The sequence below is a fragment of the Excalfactoria chinensis genome, chromosome 22 (genome assembly GCF_039878825.1).
Source record: "Excalfactoria chinensis isolate bCotChi1 chromosome 22, bCotChi1.hap2, whole genome shotgun sequence".
NCBI classification, from domain to species: domain Eukaryota; kingdom Metazoa; phylum Chordata; class Aves; order Galliformes; family Phasianidae; genus Excalfactoria; species Excalfactoria chinensis.
Window position 1 is genome coordinate 2,336,572 of NC_092846.1, and position 16,013 is coordinate 2,352,584.

Sequence of the window (16,013 nt, forward strand, 5' to 3'; positions counted from 1 at the left end):
TACAGATAGCAAGGGATGACCCCTTGCTTGTAGACCACAGAATAAACCCTTACATCTGAAGGAGTAAACTGGAGCACTTACAGCCTCACCTGCGGAGGAAATGCCCTGATTCCAAAGAGCTGGAGGGGAAGCGTTACAATTGCATCCCACATTGTGGATTGCAGAGGGACAGTGGCCAAGGCCAGTAGCTCCAGCTGTGCCTGAGGGGCTTGGTGCTGTGTCTGTAGGGATGGCATAGTCATGATTTAGGGAAAACAAGGCAGTGAGAGGATGACCATGAGGAAAAGCCCCCACCAGAGCCCAGTGGTAGCACAGCTGATGGAGGTTTGCTTGGTGTTCCCAGCTGACACGTGATGAAAGGCAGAAATAGAGCCTTAAAAGCACCTTCCCATCCTCCCATCCTCACTTTTCTCCCTGGTGACCCTACTGGGCCTTGAGCCAGATGGGGGTTGAACCTCCCACCATTTTTCTGTATGGAAAGAGATGCAAAAACCCCAAAGCAGCCCCAAAAGCAATGACAGCAGGTCTCTGCACTCTGGAGAGCTGTGTTTATTCTGCCGCATGTGCTTCAGATTTTTGCTTAATGCTAATTCACATAAAATCCCTGTGAAGAAGAGCCACCCATCTACACATATGGAAGCAGTCTCAGCTCCAGTGGTTGTCTGCAAGGGCCAGGAGTCAGAAAGCACAGCTATAAACGATGGCTCAGATGAGTGGCGAATGTGGGAGAAGAGGCAGTTAAAAGGAGAAAACCACTGCCTGTAAATGGGCCGTTACTTCAATCACCCAATTAGGAACCTATGGGCTCTCTCCTCTGTTTCTTCTCAGGCAGCAACGTGATTAATTGAAGAAAAAACCTCTCGGCGCTCCCGTCTGTCTCTCACCACGAACCAACGAACACAAGCCATAAAATTATTATTAAAAAAGAGGAAAAAAACCCAACCCAGCCACCACATCCACCGCCGGGGCCATTGATGGCATGGATCAGGTGATGCCGTGCTCCCAACCACAACGCTACGACTGAGCCGGGCAACCTGCACTGCCGTCGTGCTTTCCTCTTCCTCCCCATCCCTCCTCCTCTTCCTGCAGCTGCTCAAGGAGAGCCCAACCACGGGGTGAGGGGATGGCTTCCAACGGCGTCTTCGATTCCTTCGCCGCCTACTCCTCCACTTTCCTGCGCGGTGAGTGCAGCAGGAAACGCTGCTGGGGTTGTGTTTGCTTATTGATCTTGTGAAGGAGCCAACCAGCGTTGGGCCGTGCAGCAGCTTTGCTGCACATATCCTCTCCCTTCTCCTCACCGGGGTGTTCTGTTGGGTTCCCAACGCGTTGTGCCGTTGTCGTCCTCATGCAGGTTTGGTGTGTGGTTTCCTCCCATTTGTTTTTTCCCATGTGGTTGCGTTCCATTTGGGAAAGGGAGGGTTGGCATGGAGTTTGTGCTGTGCTGAGAGCTGTAGGGTCATTGGAAGGACCCTTGCGGGTCATCTGCTTCGACCTCCATGCAGTAAATAGGGATACCCAGAGCTCCGTCGCTGCTCAGAGCCCCAACCCTTGACCTGGGGTGTTTGCAAGGATGGGACAATTCCAAATGCTGCTCATAGGAGTATCATGAATGCTGTGCAGGTGAGCTGCTAGGCATGCACTGGGTGATGTTCTTGATTCTGAAACCAATGAGTGAGGGAGCAGTGTGAGGAATTCAGGCTGCCCACAGCTCTTGCTGGGGAGCATGGCTGCAAGTTGTGGGATGAGACCTTTTCAGGAGGAGGCTCCATGCTTGTAAAGAGTTGGGCAGAGCTCCATGAGCTGCTGCCTTTTCCTTTCCTGGCTTTGCAGCTGTAGTTCAGGAGTACAAGCAAAATGTTGAGCTGATGATGGCCAGGAAGAACCACGTCCTGAGCAACAGCTCTGCAGATGGTTCGTTTGGACTGAACCTGAATAGAATGGGGCAGGGTGATCCCCAAAACCCATCCCTACTGAAGGAGCAGAACAGCAGATGCTGTAATTCAGTGGGGCCATCTGGCTACGTGACAAGAAATGCATCAGACATAGACCGGATTTTGGGCTATTTCTGAGAAAACCAAATGTTACGTGTGCTTTTGAAGTAGATCAGTGGGGTCAACTTGCAGTACCAAGAGGTTCCCTGTGTCCTAAGCACTGAGGAGGAGCCAGAGTTTTGCAAACAGACACAAGGACCACGCTTGTCCTGCTGCTCCACACTCAGGGATGATGGCACTACAGATGTGTCCTTTGTGCTCCATGGAGATAATTAAAGGCAGTCCCATGGCAAGGAAATAAGAGAAGCTTATAAAGAACATTTGCATGGCTCTTTTTAATCCGTACTTCTGCCTCCAAAGCCAGATGAAGTGGTGATGAGGTTTAACTGGGCTTGCTTGTTCAGAAATAAAAAGAGAGCAAGAAGCAGAACCATCACGTCTTGTATGCAATTTCCATACAAATAGGAACTCATAAAAGCAATAAACATCTTTGTTTCAGACATAATTTTTATTAAAAGGGAGAGGATTAAATGATCGCTCCAAGGCTGGAATGTGGCCAGATGGTTTTCTATGTGGAACTCAGAGCATCTTCTCCTGCAAAGAACCGTTAAGGTTGGAAAAGACCTTTAAGATCATTCAGTCCAAACGTCCACCTGCCACCAACACTGCCCACTGACCATGTCCCCAAGTGCCACATCTCCATAGTCCTTGACCCTCCCACCTCCCCAAGCATCCCACACCAATGCATTAACACTATCAGAGAAGTCTTTCCTCATATCCACAGCTTTGCACACAGCTACGTTTGGGTGAGCACTGCAAAACAGCCATGAGCATCCACTTAAATTCCTCCTGGCTTTTTCTTAACTTTTCTGGTGATATCCATGAAAACAGAGGTCAGTTTGCACAAACATTTAAGGAATGAAATGAAAACCCCCTCAAAGGTATCTCTTAGTCTCAAAACACTTTGTTTTTGGTAAGAAAAAAGTCGTTTTCTGCTCTCCGTTGGAGTGGCTCATTGGGGGCCATCTGGGGAACCCGAGCTGCATGCTGGGGCCACAGAGTCTGTGTTGTCTCCATTCATCGCCCCTCACTCCTGGGGAAGGCTGTGCATTGCTTCGACCGCCTGTCAGTGGCTCTGCCTGTTCCAAGGACACCCCGCTGGCTCATGGCATGTCTTTATTTATTTTTTTATTTTATTTATTTTTTATATAATATGTTTCTGTTCGTGTGTTTTGGGGTGGGGGAATGAGTATAAATCCATTGTCTTTCATCGCCTTGTTATGATCTGATGGGGGTAGGGAGACAGTGGCGTTTCCCTGTGTTGAGCACTTTAATTCATGATGATTTCTTAGACTTGATCTCCTCTGATATGTCGTCAGCGTTTGCGGTCCACTGTTTTGGCCGCGTACAGTTTGGGAAACAAAGAATGAGCTGTGTGCTTGGATCCACACATGGTTGGCATTAGGAGCAAGAATGCAACTTCCCATCCGAAGCAGCAGGGCTGAGCCACGGCCACGCCATAAATATCCCCAAATGGAGCTGATAGCAGGAGCCCATGGAGCAGCCCAGTGGGATGGCCCCGGGCTCAGCCCCACGGGTTCACGTTCCTTCTTCCTCCCATTGCGTGCTGCATTCACACCCAGCTCTTCTTACGGCCACATCCAGCCAGAATGAGGAGAAAATGTCATTGTTGGGGTCATGTTTGTTTGTTTGGGGTCATTGTTGTGGTCATGCTGAAAATGGGCTGAATCAACGCTCCCATCCCTTCCATTCTGAGCACAGAAGTCCCTTGGAGGCCTTGGCCATCCCTTTGGTTGGGGCTCCTTGGTGCTTTTTATGTTGTGTTGTTTTTTTCCTCCCATTTTAGAGCTCACACCACTTTCACACAACATTTCCTGTCCTATGCAGAAAGCATCGCTCTGAAAGCCAATGGTGTGAGCTGAGCACTGCTCTGCAATGCCTTCCTGAGAAACCACGCTGGACACTGGAGCAAATGCTCTTCCCAGCCAAGTCTGGTTGGCTTTCAAGAGATTCAATTTTAATTGTTGGCCAAAACCCACCAGCTTTTCCCTGTTGCTGGACCAACATGGATTTAGAGACAGGATTTGACATGGTCTTGGTGTGCTCCAACACCTGGGCGCTCTCCCATTGGCCTCTCATATCCAACGTGGTGCATAGCCACCATTCATCCTGGCCTTGCCCACCTTATCCTGGGGTTGGAGTTACTGTGGGGTTGAGGGAAGCATTTTGCATTTTTCTATGCAATAAGACGAGATAAGTTCCTCTGTGCTCGTGCAAGATGTCAGCAGTGGGAGTGGGACCATATGGGGGTCTCCTGGGGGGCTTCAACCCACAGCATCCTCCTTGGCTCTTCCACTTCTGAAAATGCTCTACATTTTATTTTCCTATTTATTCTATTTATTTACTTATTTTTTTTAATGGAGTGGGACAGTCAATGTGTCTGCAGTCTGGGGGTATTTTCCATAACATAAACATATTAAAAGAAAAAGAAAAGGGAAAATCAAAAAGAAACAATGATTTTCCATTCCCGCTGGAAGAAGCGAGCGCCTTTGGAACATGAGGAATGGATTACACAAGCTATTGTAAAATAAAATATAAAAACAGCCAAAATAGGAGAAGGCAGAGAGATTGTTTTTTAAAGAAGAAGCCGTCCTCGGTGGGGAAGGGAGACAGAAAAATGTGCTTCTTTCAACAGTCCCTGTTGTGCGGGAGGGACCTGCAGGAGCCCAACCTCTGCCTTTGGGATGGCCAAATCCTGGATGGGAGGGCTGCAGGGGAGAGGCTCTGGGTCTGTATTTCAGATTGGGAAGATGAAGGCTGGGCTGGGCAGGGTGTTTTTTGTCAGTTGTGTGTGTTTGTCTGCTATATTGGGCTGTGATTTCACAACGCAGCCTGGTTTGTGTTAAAATAGCTCCTAAAAAAAAAAAAAGTAAAAAATAAAATAAAATATGAAAACAAAACGGTAGGAATGATGTTAGCAGCACAACCCTGGACCTGAGTCAGCCCTTAGACCAGAGTCTGTATTGATACCAAAGCCCTCCCATCTCTTCACACCCCCTGTACCTTCTAGGAGGCCATGGCATGGGGATGGGCAGATGGGCTCCATGTGCCATCGGTGCCTGTGGTCACAGTGTGGGGTGAGTTGGGTGCTACAGACTGATGCATTTGCTTTCTGATCCCTGGGATGAGCACGTGGGTTGTTATGGGAGAGGCATGCTTGCTCCCTGCTGATCACTGCAGAGACATCCCTTTACCAGTGCAATGAGGATGCATGGTGTGCTGTGATGCAGACGGATGCTTGATCCCATGCACAGAAAGCTGCAGTTGTCGTTTCTTTGCAGTCTGGCAGACATGAAGTTGCAGATGAGGGCTGTGCTGTTCCCTTTAAACTCAAAGCATATGCATTGAGATCATTCCGGGACGGAGCACAGTGCCTTGGTTTTGGTGACTTGAAGTCAGGAATAAACTGCTTAGTGGGGACTTGTGCCATTTTCCCTCATTAGGAGAGGGAGAAAACGTTGGCCAGGGAATTTAAAGAGTAAATCAGATGTGCTGCTCCTTTGTACCATGGCTGCATTTTACTGCCCACTTTTGTGCCCAATTACCTTCAACCCTATAATTAAACACCTCCTTTCATTAGCCCTGGGTCAGTTTGGCAGATCTCACAAAAGGAGCGAGCCCACCACTTTTTCCATGAGCTCAGCCCAAGTGCCAGCCTGGGGAGCAGCAGCCCCTGCCCTGAGCACGGTGGTGGGGCTGCAGCCAGGTCCCCATTGGGGCGGTGAGGATTCCTCTGGCACCATCCCCACCTCCCACATCAAAGCCCCAAACCTTGGGAGCTCCACTGGCATTAAAGTCCCAAGCATGTGCTTTAAGCTCTCCCTCCTGCTGCAGCTCAGAGGGGCCTCAAAGTGGCACAGCGTGTCAGACCCTCATTTGCTCCACATTAGTGCTGCCTGTTTATTGCTGCACCTTGAGCTGGGCGTGGAGCTGCAACTTCCCTTGTTTGTTTTATTTTCCCCCCTAAAATTGATGGGTCTGCTCCTTGTTAGCTCTGCTTTGCCAGCTCTCCCCTTGTGGCACTGTGTGTGGCAGTCCCTGGGATGGCTTCACTGCCCCTGTGGATGCTGGGGTGGATGGAACCCATTGGCACAGGCTTCTTTGTGTTGTTTGGGTCTGTTTGTGCCAGGGTTGAACGGGTGTTTTGTGATGTACGAGAGATGGAAAGGGCAGCTGGGAGACCTGAAGGTGCTGAGAGCCAAATCTGTGCACTTCAGTCCTCAGCCCTCCCCACCTGTGGTTCTCCTCATTGCCTTCCTTAGGTCAGTGGGGGAACAGACACCAGTGAAGCAGTTCCTGGTTTGCCCAACCAGCGCAGGACATCCTCAGCCTTCAGAAACATGGTTGGACCTGACAGGCTGGAAAACAAATAGGTTTGGTTAACGTTGAAGAAGGGAGGAGGTGAAGCATTGGCACTGCTGCACAGCACTGTGGGTATCCCATCCCTGGAGGTGCCCAAGGCCATGGATGGAGCCCTGGGCAGCCTGAGCTGGTTGGGGGCACCCAGCCCATGGGTATATGGGTATGTATAACTGGAATATCTTTGAAGCCCTCCCTAACCTCAGCCATTCTGTGACTCCATGACAGGGCTGTGATGGTGGGGCAGGTTGGGATGCACTCCCGCAATGGGGAATTCACACTTTATGTCCCCAGACTTTGGATGCAGACGTTCCACCACCCATCCCCACCACCTCACCACGGCTGTGGCTGCATTTCAGTGGTAGAGCAAAGCCAGTGAGACATCAAAAGCCCCAATCCTTCTAGAACGCAATCCCACTGACATAAATGGAAGTCAAGAGCGCTCGCTGTTGGCAGGGTTGGCTCATACGTGCGCATTCGATTGGCACAGCAGACTGAAATGTCAAGAATGTGAGCCTGCTGGGGCTCGCATTGCTTTCCTTGAAGGAGCATCACCCCAATGGGAGCTGGGTGCTCCTCGAGGCCAGATATGAGCCGTGCACGGAGCAGTGGTGTGGGGCAGGTTGTGGTGCCGGGGTTGGCGCAAACACCATTATCGCTGCTCTGCAGATGGAAGCTGCAGCACTTGCTGGAGCCCACGAGCAACTTGTCCGGGGTCCTTGGGGAAGGCTGCGGTGGAGCTGTGAATTGAACCCAGACAACTTGCTTCCTCCGCCAATGTCTTCTCCCGGAGCCCACGCTTCCTGCCAGCGAGGGCCCTCTGTTCAGTTTTAGGAGAAAATGTAAAAATATTCTCCAAAACCACACCAGCTCTTCCAGTTTTGGAGGTTCAGGCGGTCCCTTCAGCCAGACGCAGAATGGCTCCTGCCCAAGGAAACAGCTGAGGTTGCATTTTGCAGATAAGATCCCCGCTCTCCCCACAAAGCTGGCTGCTCATGCGAGACCCAAAGCCACGACCGCCTTGTCTGGACAAGTTCTCCATTTCTCTGGGCTCTGGCCCTAACCTGCTGCTGAACCACTTCGCTTCCCAGCCCGCGGCCTTGGCTGCGTCAGACAGCTGACCCAGGCAGACAGACAGCTCCAAACTCTGCTATGAAACTTCTGCAAACAGGAGTTCATTGCAGGGCTGAAGGTAGCCGTAATCTTCCCAAGCTGCAGGAGATGGATGTGCAGCAAACAGAGACTTAACAACGTCCCCTTAAACAACGCTGCACTTGATTTGTCTGAGTTCATAGCCAGAAAGCAGAAAAGTACCTTCTGTGTAGCTGTATGTTTGTGACTAATTCCATCCAGGTCAGGGGGGGTTTGTTGGATGCCTGTACAGTGTGAGGTGTGCTCTGAGCTCTCTTTGGGGCTTCTTTTCTGCAGCTGTTCTATACCATCCAACTTAGCAGCTGAGGGGGGTTGTTGGCAATGAGAATCTCTCTTAGAAATATGAACAGAGAGTGTTTGCACCGGAAAAAATAATCCGAGGAAGGAGCAGAAGCGGCGCTGCCCAAAGCCCATCGAGTCAGAGCTGTCCGACCGCAGCTCCGCTGTGACACTGCAGTGATAGAGCAGCACCCGGCCTCATTCGTAGAAGTGAAACTGGTGAATAATTGCAGAAAGCAAACCAGCCTGGAAGGAAAAAAAACAAACACGGCCTAAGCATGAAGGACAATTTGCTATTGGAAGCAGAGGGCAGTTTTCTCTGAATGACTTCGCTGTGCGTTGGCCACTGATGGCTGTCTGAGGTTGCACTGTGTCACCGGAGGGGAACTGTCACTGGTTCTCTGCAGAATGCCACAGTCTGTGGACGTGGCCAAGAGCAGGAGCTGATCCCACGGGGATGAGGAACAATTTGTGCAGGAGAAGCTGCTCGTTGCAAGGAAGCGTGCAGGGTGTGATCACGGCAGTGGTACTGCAAAGGGGCTGGCAAGGCAGCCTGAGCTCTACGTGCATCACCTGCCCTGAACTATGGGGTGACATTACTGAGCTGTTCGCCTGTGAATTCACATCTCCCTCTGTAACTGGTGTGATCTGCAGGGAATGGCTGAGAGCTGTGATTCTGAGTGCACGTGGCATCTCCTTGGGGGTTTGGTGTGTTCCCAGTGTAGGTATATCACCAAGTGGGACGGCCCCCTGGGGTCAGCACGCACTGTCCATGGGAGGACCACAGAAACACGGGGGTGCTGGGCAAGCAGCTTGAGCTGCAACATGGATCAGGGGCAGCAACAGAATGCAAAGAGCTGGGAGCTGCCCCCAGGGCCAAGTTGATGCTCACAGGCAGCAGTCTGCTTGTGCTGCACTGAGCAACACACAGCAGGGTGCAAAGATGTGCCGCTGCCCTCCTGTCACGCTCCTGCAGCTGGATGTGATCTGCTTGCTGCTCACCTTGCAGCTTCTTCAGGCTTCACTGTTGCAATCTCTCTGTGCTTCCTGTCTGTCACCTGTGCTTTTTTTTTTGGCTTTGGTGGGGCTTTTCTAAACTGTTCTCTTGCTGGACAACCACCACCACTCTGTGCTTGCACAGCTAACTGCAGCCATCTGCCTGCAGACAGGTGGGGAAACCCTCACCTGGATGAAAGCAGTTGGGTTGGGCTTGCTAACAAACCACATATTCATGGAGCACCTCCTGCAATGTGCCTCCCTCCCAGCTGCTGGCTCTGTGCTTTGGGGTTCTGCCCAACCCAGGCAGTAATTCCCTGCTGGGAGGGGATTTGGGAGCAGATGGTGGGGGAGAAGGGCTGGATGCAGCTGAGATTTGGGGACGCTCTCCCATCTCCAGCATGAGGATATTCCAGGAAGGGCTTTGGAAATTCAGCAAAGCTGCTGCAAAGGTATCTCTGCTACCCAGGGTCAGCAGGGTGAGGCAGCAGGAGCCCACTGTGCACTGTGGAGTGATGCACAGGGCTACCACAGAGAGTTGCTCTGTTGGCCACCTGCTTGAAGGGTTGCAGGGTACCCCTGGGGCAAGCAGAGCAGGTTCCCTGTGCCATGCTGATGTCCTGCAGAGAAGCTACAACTTAGCCATGGCGTGGTTGTGCCTGCCTCTAAAGCTGGTTTTGTCAAGGTGTAGCACTAAGATGCTCTATCAGACCTGAGCCAAGAGAGACAAGAGTTCCAACCAGCACCTGCTGCGCACTGCCAGCCCTTCCCCCCCGACCCTCCCTGAGCCCCCATGTCTGCACCCACCCCCGGGGGGATTCCCAGCCAGCACAGCCCCAAGACAGCAACAGCTGAGCCTGCAGCCTGAGCACAACCTGCAGTGGGGATGTAGGTGAGAGTGGGGAACGTGAGCACTTCCCAGTGGCCGCTTTCTCTCCGCTCACATCCAACTTCCCCAGCAGCCCAGGGGGGAGCACCAGCATCACAGCAGCGTTGGGAAACGCGAGCAGGGAAACACCACTGCACGCTCAGCATAGGGAGGGGGTGCTGCCCTTCCGTGACAGCCGCTCTCCTCGAGCTCAGAAATCACACTGTGCTTTTTTTTTTGCCTCGGCCCCGTCGTACTTTTCTCGCCGTCATGTGCCTTTCGGTTCCGCTTTCCACCATCCAGACGTTTCCCCTTTTTCTTTCCTTTGGAATTTTTTTTACTCTTATTATTTCTCCCCGTCGTGCTGTGGGGTTACGAAGGGCTCCAGGCGGTGCCTCCATCCCATGGTTCCTCCGGTTGGGAACGGGTGAGACGTGTCCTCCATCCCCATAGGGTCCAGCAAGAACATTGCATCCCTCAAAAGCCCTCCGAAACAAGCGAGACTCCCCCCCAGCACTCCAATAGCTCTGAATAAAGCCCTGTGCTTCCAGTTGTTACCCACCTTGGGGCCTTGTTGGAGGAGATGGGATGTCCTCAGGTGCTCCGTAACCTTTGCATGAATGGATCCTTTTCTCTGCATAAGCACATTCTTAAAGGAACATCAGGCTTTCATTCTCCACTTCAACCATCGCGCTTCTCTGTTCACTTGTTTAAATCAAGCATAAAGCTCTGACTGTTCTTTGAATATTTATGACCAGTTTTTATCTCATGCCATGCATACAAAACATACTTGATTTCTTTCCTAAAAGTTTTTTTCAAGTGCAAAGTTTTAAAAACATGTGGCTTTTATTGCAGGCAGGAATGAATAACAGCATTCCACCCGTAACCACATTAAATGGAACAGTAATATTCATATGCGTAAGGGCAAAAGCTGTCTTGTTTCCTATTTGCAGTTGAACTCTGAAAATAATTAAGAACTAAAAGGATCTGACAGTCATTAGGATCTTTTAAAGAAGGAGTGGAAGTGGCAGATGGGACCCATGCTCACAAGGCTCTGCCATGCACTATCAATAGCACCGAGGATGAGCGCCCTGGACACGCTCTTCGTTGCTGCCATTGTGGGGAGAAGAGAATCGTGGTTCTGAACAATGTTGAACGGCGCTTTTGTGACTTCAGAAGCACAGGATTCACATCAGTGGCTCTCGTGCTCCTCTGTGCATCATACCCTGTCCTGTCGGGCTGTGCACGGGTGTGGGTGTTGGTGCTGCAAGCGGCGCCTGCGGGACGTTGCAAGGGGAGAAGTGCATCTCGGCTCTTATTGCATGCTCTGTGCCAACAGCAGCAGCATTGCTGAGGCTGCATCCTGCAGCACAGCGCACGGCAGTGACTGAAACCCTCCCTGGGCAGCAGGCAGGGAATTTCACATTGAGTTTCCCAAGTGATGGCATTTGGGGCCAAAACTCCCAGCAATGCCTTCCTGCTCTTCCAGCTGCTTCATGTGAGGATCCTGCCAGGCCCAAGGCTGCTGGTGCAGACAGTGAGGTGTGATGGGGTTAATGGATGTCCCTGCTCAGCTTTTGGTGACAGCTGTGGCCCTGGCCATGTGGCAGAGCCCGGTGCAGCAATGCTGGAGGTGCAGCAATGCTGGAGGTGCAGCAATGCTGGAGCCATCAGCAGGACGGGGCACACAGCTGGTCCCAGCCCTCCCAGTGAGTTATATTTGGGGCAGACGCTGCCTTTTCTCCCCACAGTTTCCCCCTATTTCTTCCCCTGAGCACAGCAGCTTCCCTCCTGCAGGATCCTCCAGCTGCAGCACCCATCACTGCCTTGAGAGAACCCGTTTTGTCGGTGACACTCAGGGGTTAAAGCTGTCACCATCGCACACCCCATTGGATCGAGCATCTGCTGTTTGATTTATGAATGAATAGCACGCTCCCTCCCTGCATGCTGCTCTCAGATCCCCATCCCTTCACTACAAAACAGATCCAGACACCCGCATGGCCCTACTGAGCACTGCGCTCCTGAGACAGAGTTGGAGATGAATTTTTAATAGAAAGCTTCCTATAAGGCCCTGCGCCCGTCGAAGCGAGAGGCTCTGCTGCTAAATAGCAGCTCAAATGAATTACCAGCTACAAAGGAGGCTGTGGGGGAAGCAATCCCAACAAGTAATGATTTAAAGAGCCGCTGACCTCCCCGCAGTGTGAACGGGAGCGTCAGTGCCATGAGGAAGTGTGGGGCCACAAAACGAAGCATTGGGTTGTGGGGGTGAGTCCACCTCCATTGCTCTGAAGGGGAAAAAGCCAATGGGGGAGGACAGAGGGTGGCTTCAGGGTGGCTGCTGGGGATGGGCAGGGTGCAACACCTTGTGCACCTGGGTATATCCCCCCAGGGTCCGGCTGCTGGTATTTGGGGATGGCATTTACTTATATGGCACCTTGAGGACACGGAGATGATGTCAGTGGTATAAAAAGGGATTGGAGAACTTTGTGGGCAGTGGGGCTGTGTGTGAGCACTGACCTCCATCGCCCCTGGGTGAGGAGGGAACGGCAGTCAGACGGACTGTAGGAAGCACCCAGGGTTGCTGGTGAGCAACTTCACCTCACTGAAAGGTGCAGTGAGTTGGGCCAGATGAAACACATTTGCATGAAGCTCAATGAAAGGCAAGAGCCTTCTAGGGAGGACAGTGCTCAGCCAGCCCTGAGCACAGCCGTGTGTCACCACATTAGCAGCTGTGAAAGCCCCGAGGATTTCCCAGGGGTGTACAGAAGGGCTGAGACCCACTGTGGGATGGGGCTGCCCCGTAGGAAATGGGCTGCTCTATGTGAGCTCCCTGGGGTTGATGTGCCCCATGTTGGGTGTTCAGGCCCTTCCTGGCCACCCATGGATGGATCATCTTCTCACTCAGTGGCTGCTGTGAAGAGAAAGGGAAGCAGCCACCTCTGCAGGTGGGGAGCAGGCTGGGAGGAAGGGGCCGAGGTGACGCACTCCGGGCTGTGCTCTGCAGGGATGTGGGCTTTTAGGCAGAGCCACTTGAAAGGCAGGTTCCCAGCAGGAGAGGGAAAAAAAGAGACAGGAAAGGAAATGTAAAGCCACTAAACCTGGAACCAAGCATCGCGCTGACCCCAGGCTGTCCCAGCACTGCACCTCGATGCAGCGTCTTTGTCCCAATGCATCGACGAGGAAGAACCGGTGGGAGCCCTCCGTGCCACCTCCCGTCCCGCAGCCCCGGGATGGACCCGTTGGGGTGGTGTGGAGGGAAGCGGAGGGCGCTGGGCTCAGGCTGGGGGAAGCCCAGGACCGGAGTCCCGCCGCTATGGGCAGCAGGGCGCGGACAGCAGCCACAGGGGGGCGGCGGGGGGAGGCTGTGCCGGGCCGGACCGCTGATCCCTCCGCCCGCCCCGTCGCGGAACCGCGGCGCCAACGAGCGGTGTGTCGGTCTCACTGCAGCGCTGCCAGCCCGCGGGGCACTGCGCAGGCGCCGTGTGCCCCCCCCCCCCTCATTCGCACACCATCTCCGTGCCACCCCCGGGGAATCCCATGGGGATGGATGGGGGCGAACCGAGCCCGGGCCAAGGCCGAGCCGCCCGCAGTGTGCCCCGGGCTCAGCGAGGGGCGGAGGGAGGAAGAGCGTTTCTCCCCCCCGCGGCTGAACGGGGGCAGAAAATAGCGCTGAGCGCAGCGGTGCGCGGGGAGCTTTCCCCTAAAAAGGGCAGGAGAGCAGCGGGACGGGGCTTAACGGGGCGAGGGGAGCTCAGCTCCGCCCGCACTGCTCCCTGTTAACAGAACGGCTTCGAAGAGGCAAACAAACGCGGGGGGTGGAAAAAAGCAAACACGTGGTTATTTCTGTTTTTGCTCCTGTCCTCGGCTCGGCTCTGCGGGACTGGAGGGCGGCTCGGGCCCCTCCACGCACTGTGGTTTGGGGAGAAGTAGGTTGTATTCGTGAACGGAGGAGCTCGGGGAAAGAAGTTTTAAAAGGAAAAGAAAAAAAGCGAAGTGAAGTTGCGTTCCGCATCGCTCCCAACGCGCCCACAGCCGGATTCCCTCGGACAGGGGCAGACGCTCCGTGTCGCCCCCCGGGGCTGCCCCCCACCCGCCCCCGGTGCGTTTCTCCTCCCGGTTCGGCGTTGCCAAGAAGAGACCGACGTCTCCGTTTCGTTCTCGCGGTCGCTTCGCTAACGATTGCGGTGGGGTCTGGCCGTGCCCGCTCCCGCAGAGCGCTGCGGACGCCCCGGGACCGCTGTGGGGTGGAGGCGGTGTCCAAAGGAGGAGGGCAGAGGCTCTCCCCGCCCCGCGACGGCTGAGCTGCATCGGGGGCACGGCCGGTGAGCAGCCCCCAAAGCCCCGACGGGCGCTCGCTCAGCCCGTATGGACCGACGGGGCGGGACTCGGTAAGGCGGGGCCTACGTTAAGGGAGTCAACGCCCCTTTCGGAGCTGCCCACGCCCCTCTGCCTCCCGGGAGCCGGGCGGGGGGCGGGGGGAAGGCCCCCCATTGGTGATGCTCAACGTCACTCACGGCCGGCCCACCCCCCCACCGGGGCCGGCAGTAAATACGGTGTCGGGCGGTGCGGCGGCACTGGGAGCTGCTGTCGGGGCCGCCCGGCGGAGGGGAGCAGCCCACAGCCCGGCCGCGACGTGGCTCTGCCGGGGCTCCGTGTCGCCGTTCCCCAGACGGGGCGGACGGGACCGCGGCGAGGCCGTCGCAGACGCTCCGCGGGGCCGGGAACGAGCAGCCCCCCTCACCGATCCGCCGAGAACGGGGGTCTACCGGGACGGGGCCCGGTTGCTCGCGGCGAACTCCGCCGCTCAACTCGTACCCCCCGGCCGCGGCGGCTCCTTGACGCCCTCCGTTGTGATGCGTATTCCCGTAGATCCGAGCACCAGCAGGCGCTTCACACCCCCGTCCACGGCGTTCCCCTGCGGTAAGATGGGAGAGAACAGCGGGGCGCTGGGGGCCGCCGCCGCGGGCGGTCGGGCGCGGCCCGAGGTGCGCTCCGTCGTGGACGTGCTGGCGGATCACGCCGGTGAATTGGTACGCACCGACAGCCCCAACTTCTTGTGCTCCGTGCTGCCGTCCCACTGGAGGTGCAACAAGACGCTGCCCGTCGCCTTCAAGGTAAGAGGAGACCTCCTTGGGGGGAACCCGGGGCTCCCGGTGCCTCTCCCCTCTCTCGCCGCTTTCTCTCCGCCCCTCTCGCTTTAACTCGCTCCTGACATCACCTTGAGGAGAGCCGCTCTTGTTATTTTTAATCAAGTCTCCGCGTTGCCCTCCGGTCACGGCATCTCAGATATTCCGTACAGTTAGGAGCTCTCGGGCAACTTTGAAATGTAATGAGAGCGGAGTTTAATTAGCTTCTCGGGAGAGAAAGTTACAGGGAAGGGAGAGCCGAGCCGCGAGCGGAGGGCGAAGCGCCGCAACGGCGGCACCGCGATGCGTTCGGACGGGGCGGCCTGAGCTTGGGATGGGGAGCGGGGCCGGGGGCGGTTCCGAAGGACCCTGCTGGATAGGGGGTGTCTGCAGTGTGGGGCCCGGCCCTGGGCACGTTCCTCCGCTGCGCCCCGAGCTCCGCAGTGCAGTCCTTCCAAATCGAACCTCCCCCCCCAGCCAGCGGCTCCCTGCTGCTACACAGTAGAGCCTCAGCCCTCCGGAGCCTCTCGCTGCTTTGTAACCTCGGTTCTAAGCTCGCTTTTCCTTTCCCCCTTCGTTTTATTTTCCTTTTTTCTTTTTAAACTATCCTTGGGATCCCGAATTGCTTTTGGTTTTGCTTTGTCTTTGAGGAGGGGGAGGCGGTCTCGAGGGGAGGAGAGCCGTGAAGCGGTTCGGCTCAGACCGCGGTCACCTCAGCTTGAATTCCCTTCATCCTGCCCTCAGGTCGTGGCTCTCGGAGACGTCCCCGACGGGACGGTGGTGACGGTGATGGCGGGGAACGACGAGAACTACTCCGCGGAGCTCCGCAACGCCTCCGCCGTGATGAAGAACCAAGTGGCGAGATTTAACGACCTCCGATTTGTCGGGAGGAGCGGCAGGGGTAGGTGTCGGCAGGGGAATGGTTGCTCGTCCTGTTCGGGGTTTATTTTCTTCCAAGGAAGAAAGAAAGGGGAAGGGGGAAAACAACCAAACAACTCTTTATTTGATTCATTTAACGGCGTTTTTCTCGCGAACCGACGGAGCCGGTTGAGTTGTGTGCAGGAAGGAACCCCCCCACCAACCCCGGCACCAAAGTGGTTCCTGAGTGGGTCGTGCGTACTGCGGCGGTTCTCCGCTCCTCCCTCCCTACTATTTTCCTCC

At 54.7% G+C, this 16,013-nt stretch overlaps 1 protein-coding gene across 1 annotated transcript in view; it reads left to right on the forward strand.

Moving 5' to 3' along the window:
• Positions 1–1,123: 1,123 nt before the first annotated feature.
• Positions 1,124–16,013, forward strand: part of RUNX3 (RUNX family transcription factor 3) — a 40,470-nt gene continuing 25,580 nt past the window's right edge. The window contains exons 1-3 of the mRNA XM_072355588.1: positions 1,124–1,181; positions 14,596–14,840; positions 15,597–15,753. Of these exons, the coding sequence (XP_072211689.1) occupies positions 1,124–1,181; positions 14,596–14,840; positions 15,597–15,753 (460 nt within the window). The remainder of the gene's footprint in view (positions 1,182–14,595; positions 14,841–15,596; positions 15,754–16,013) is intronic.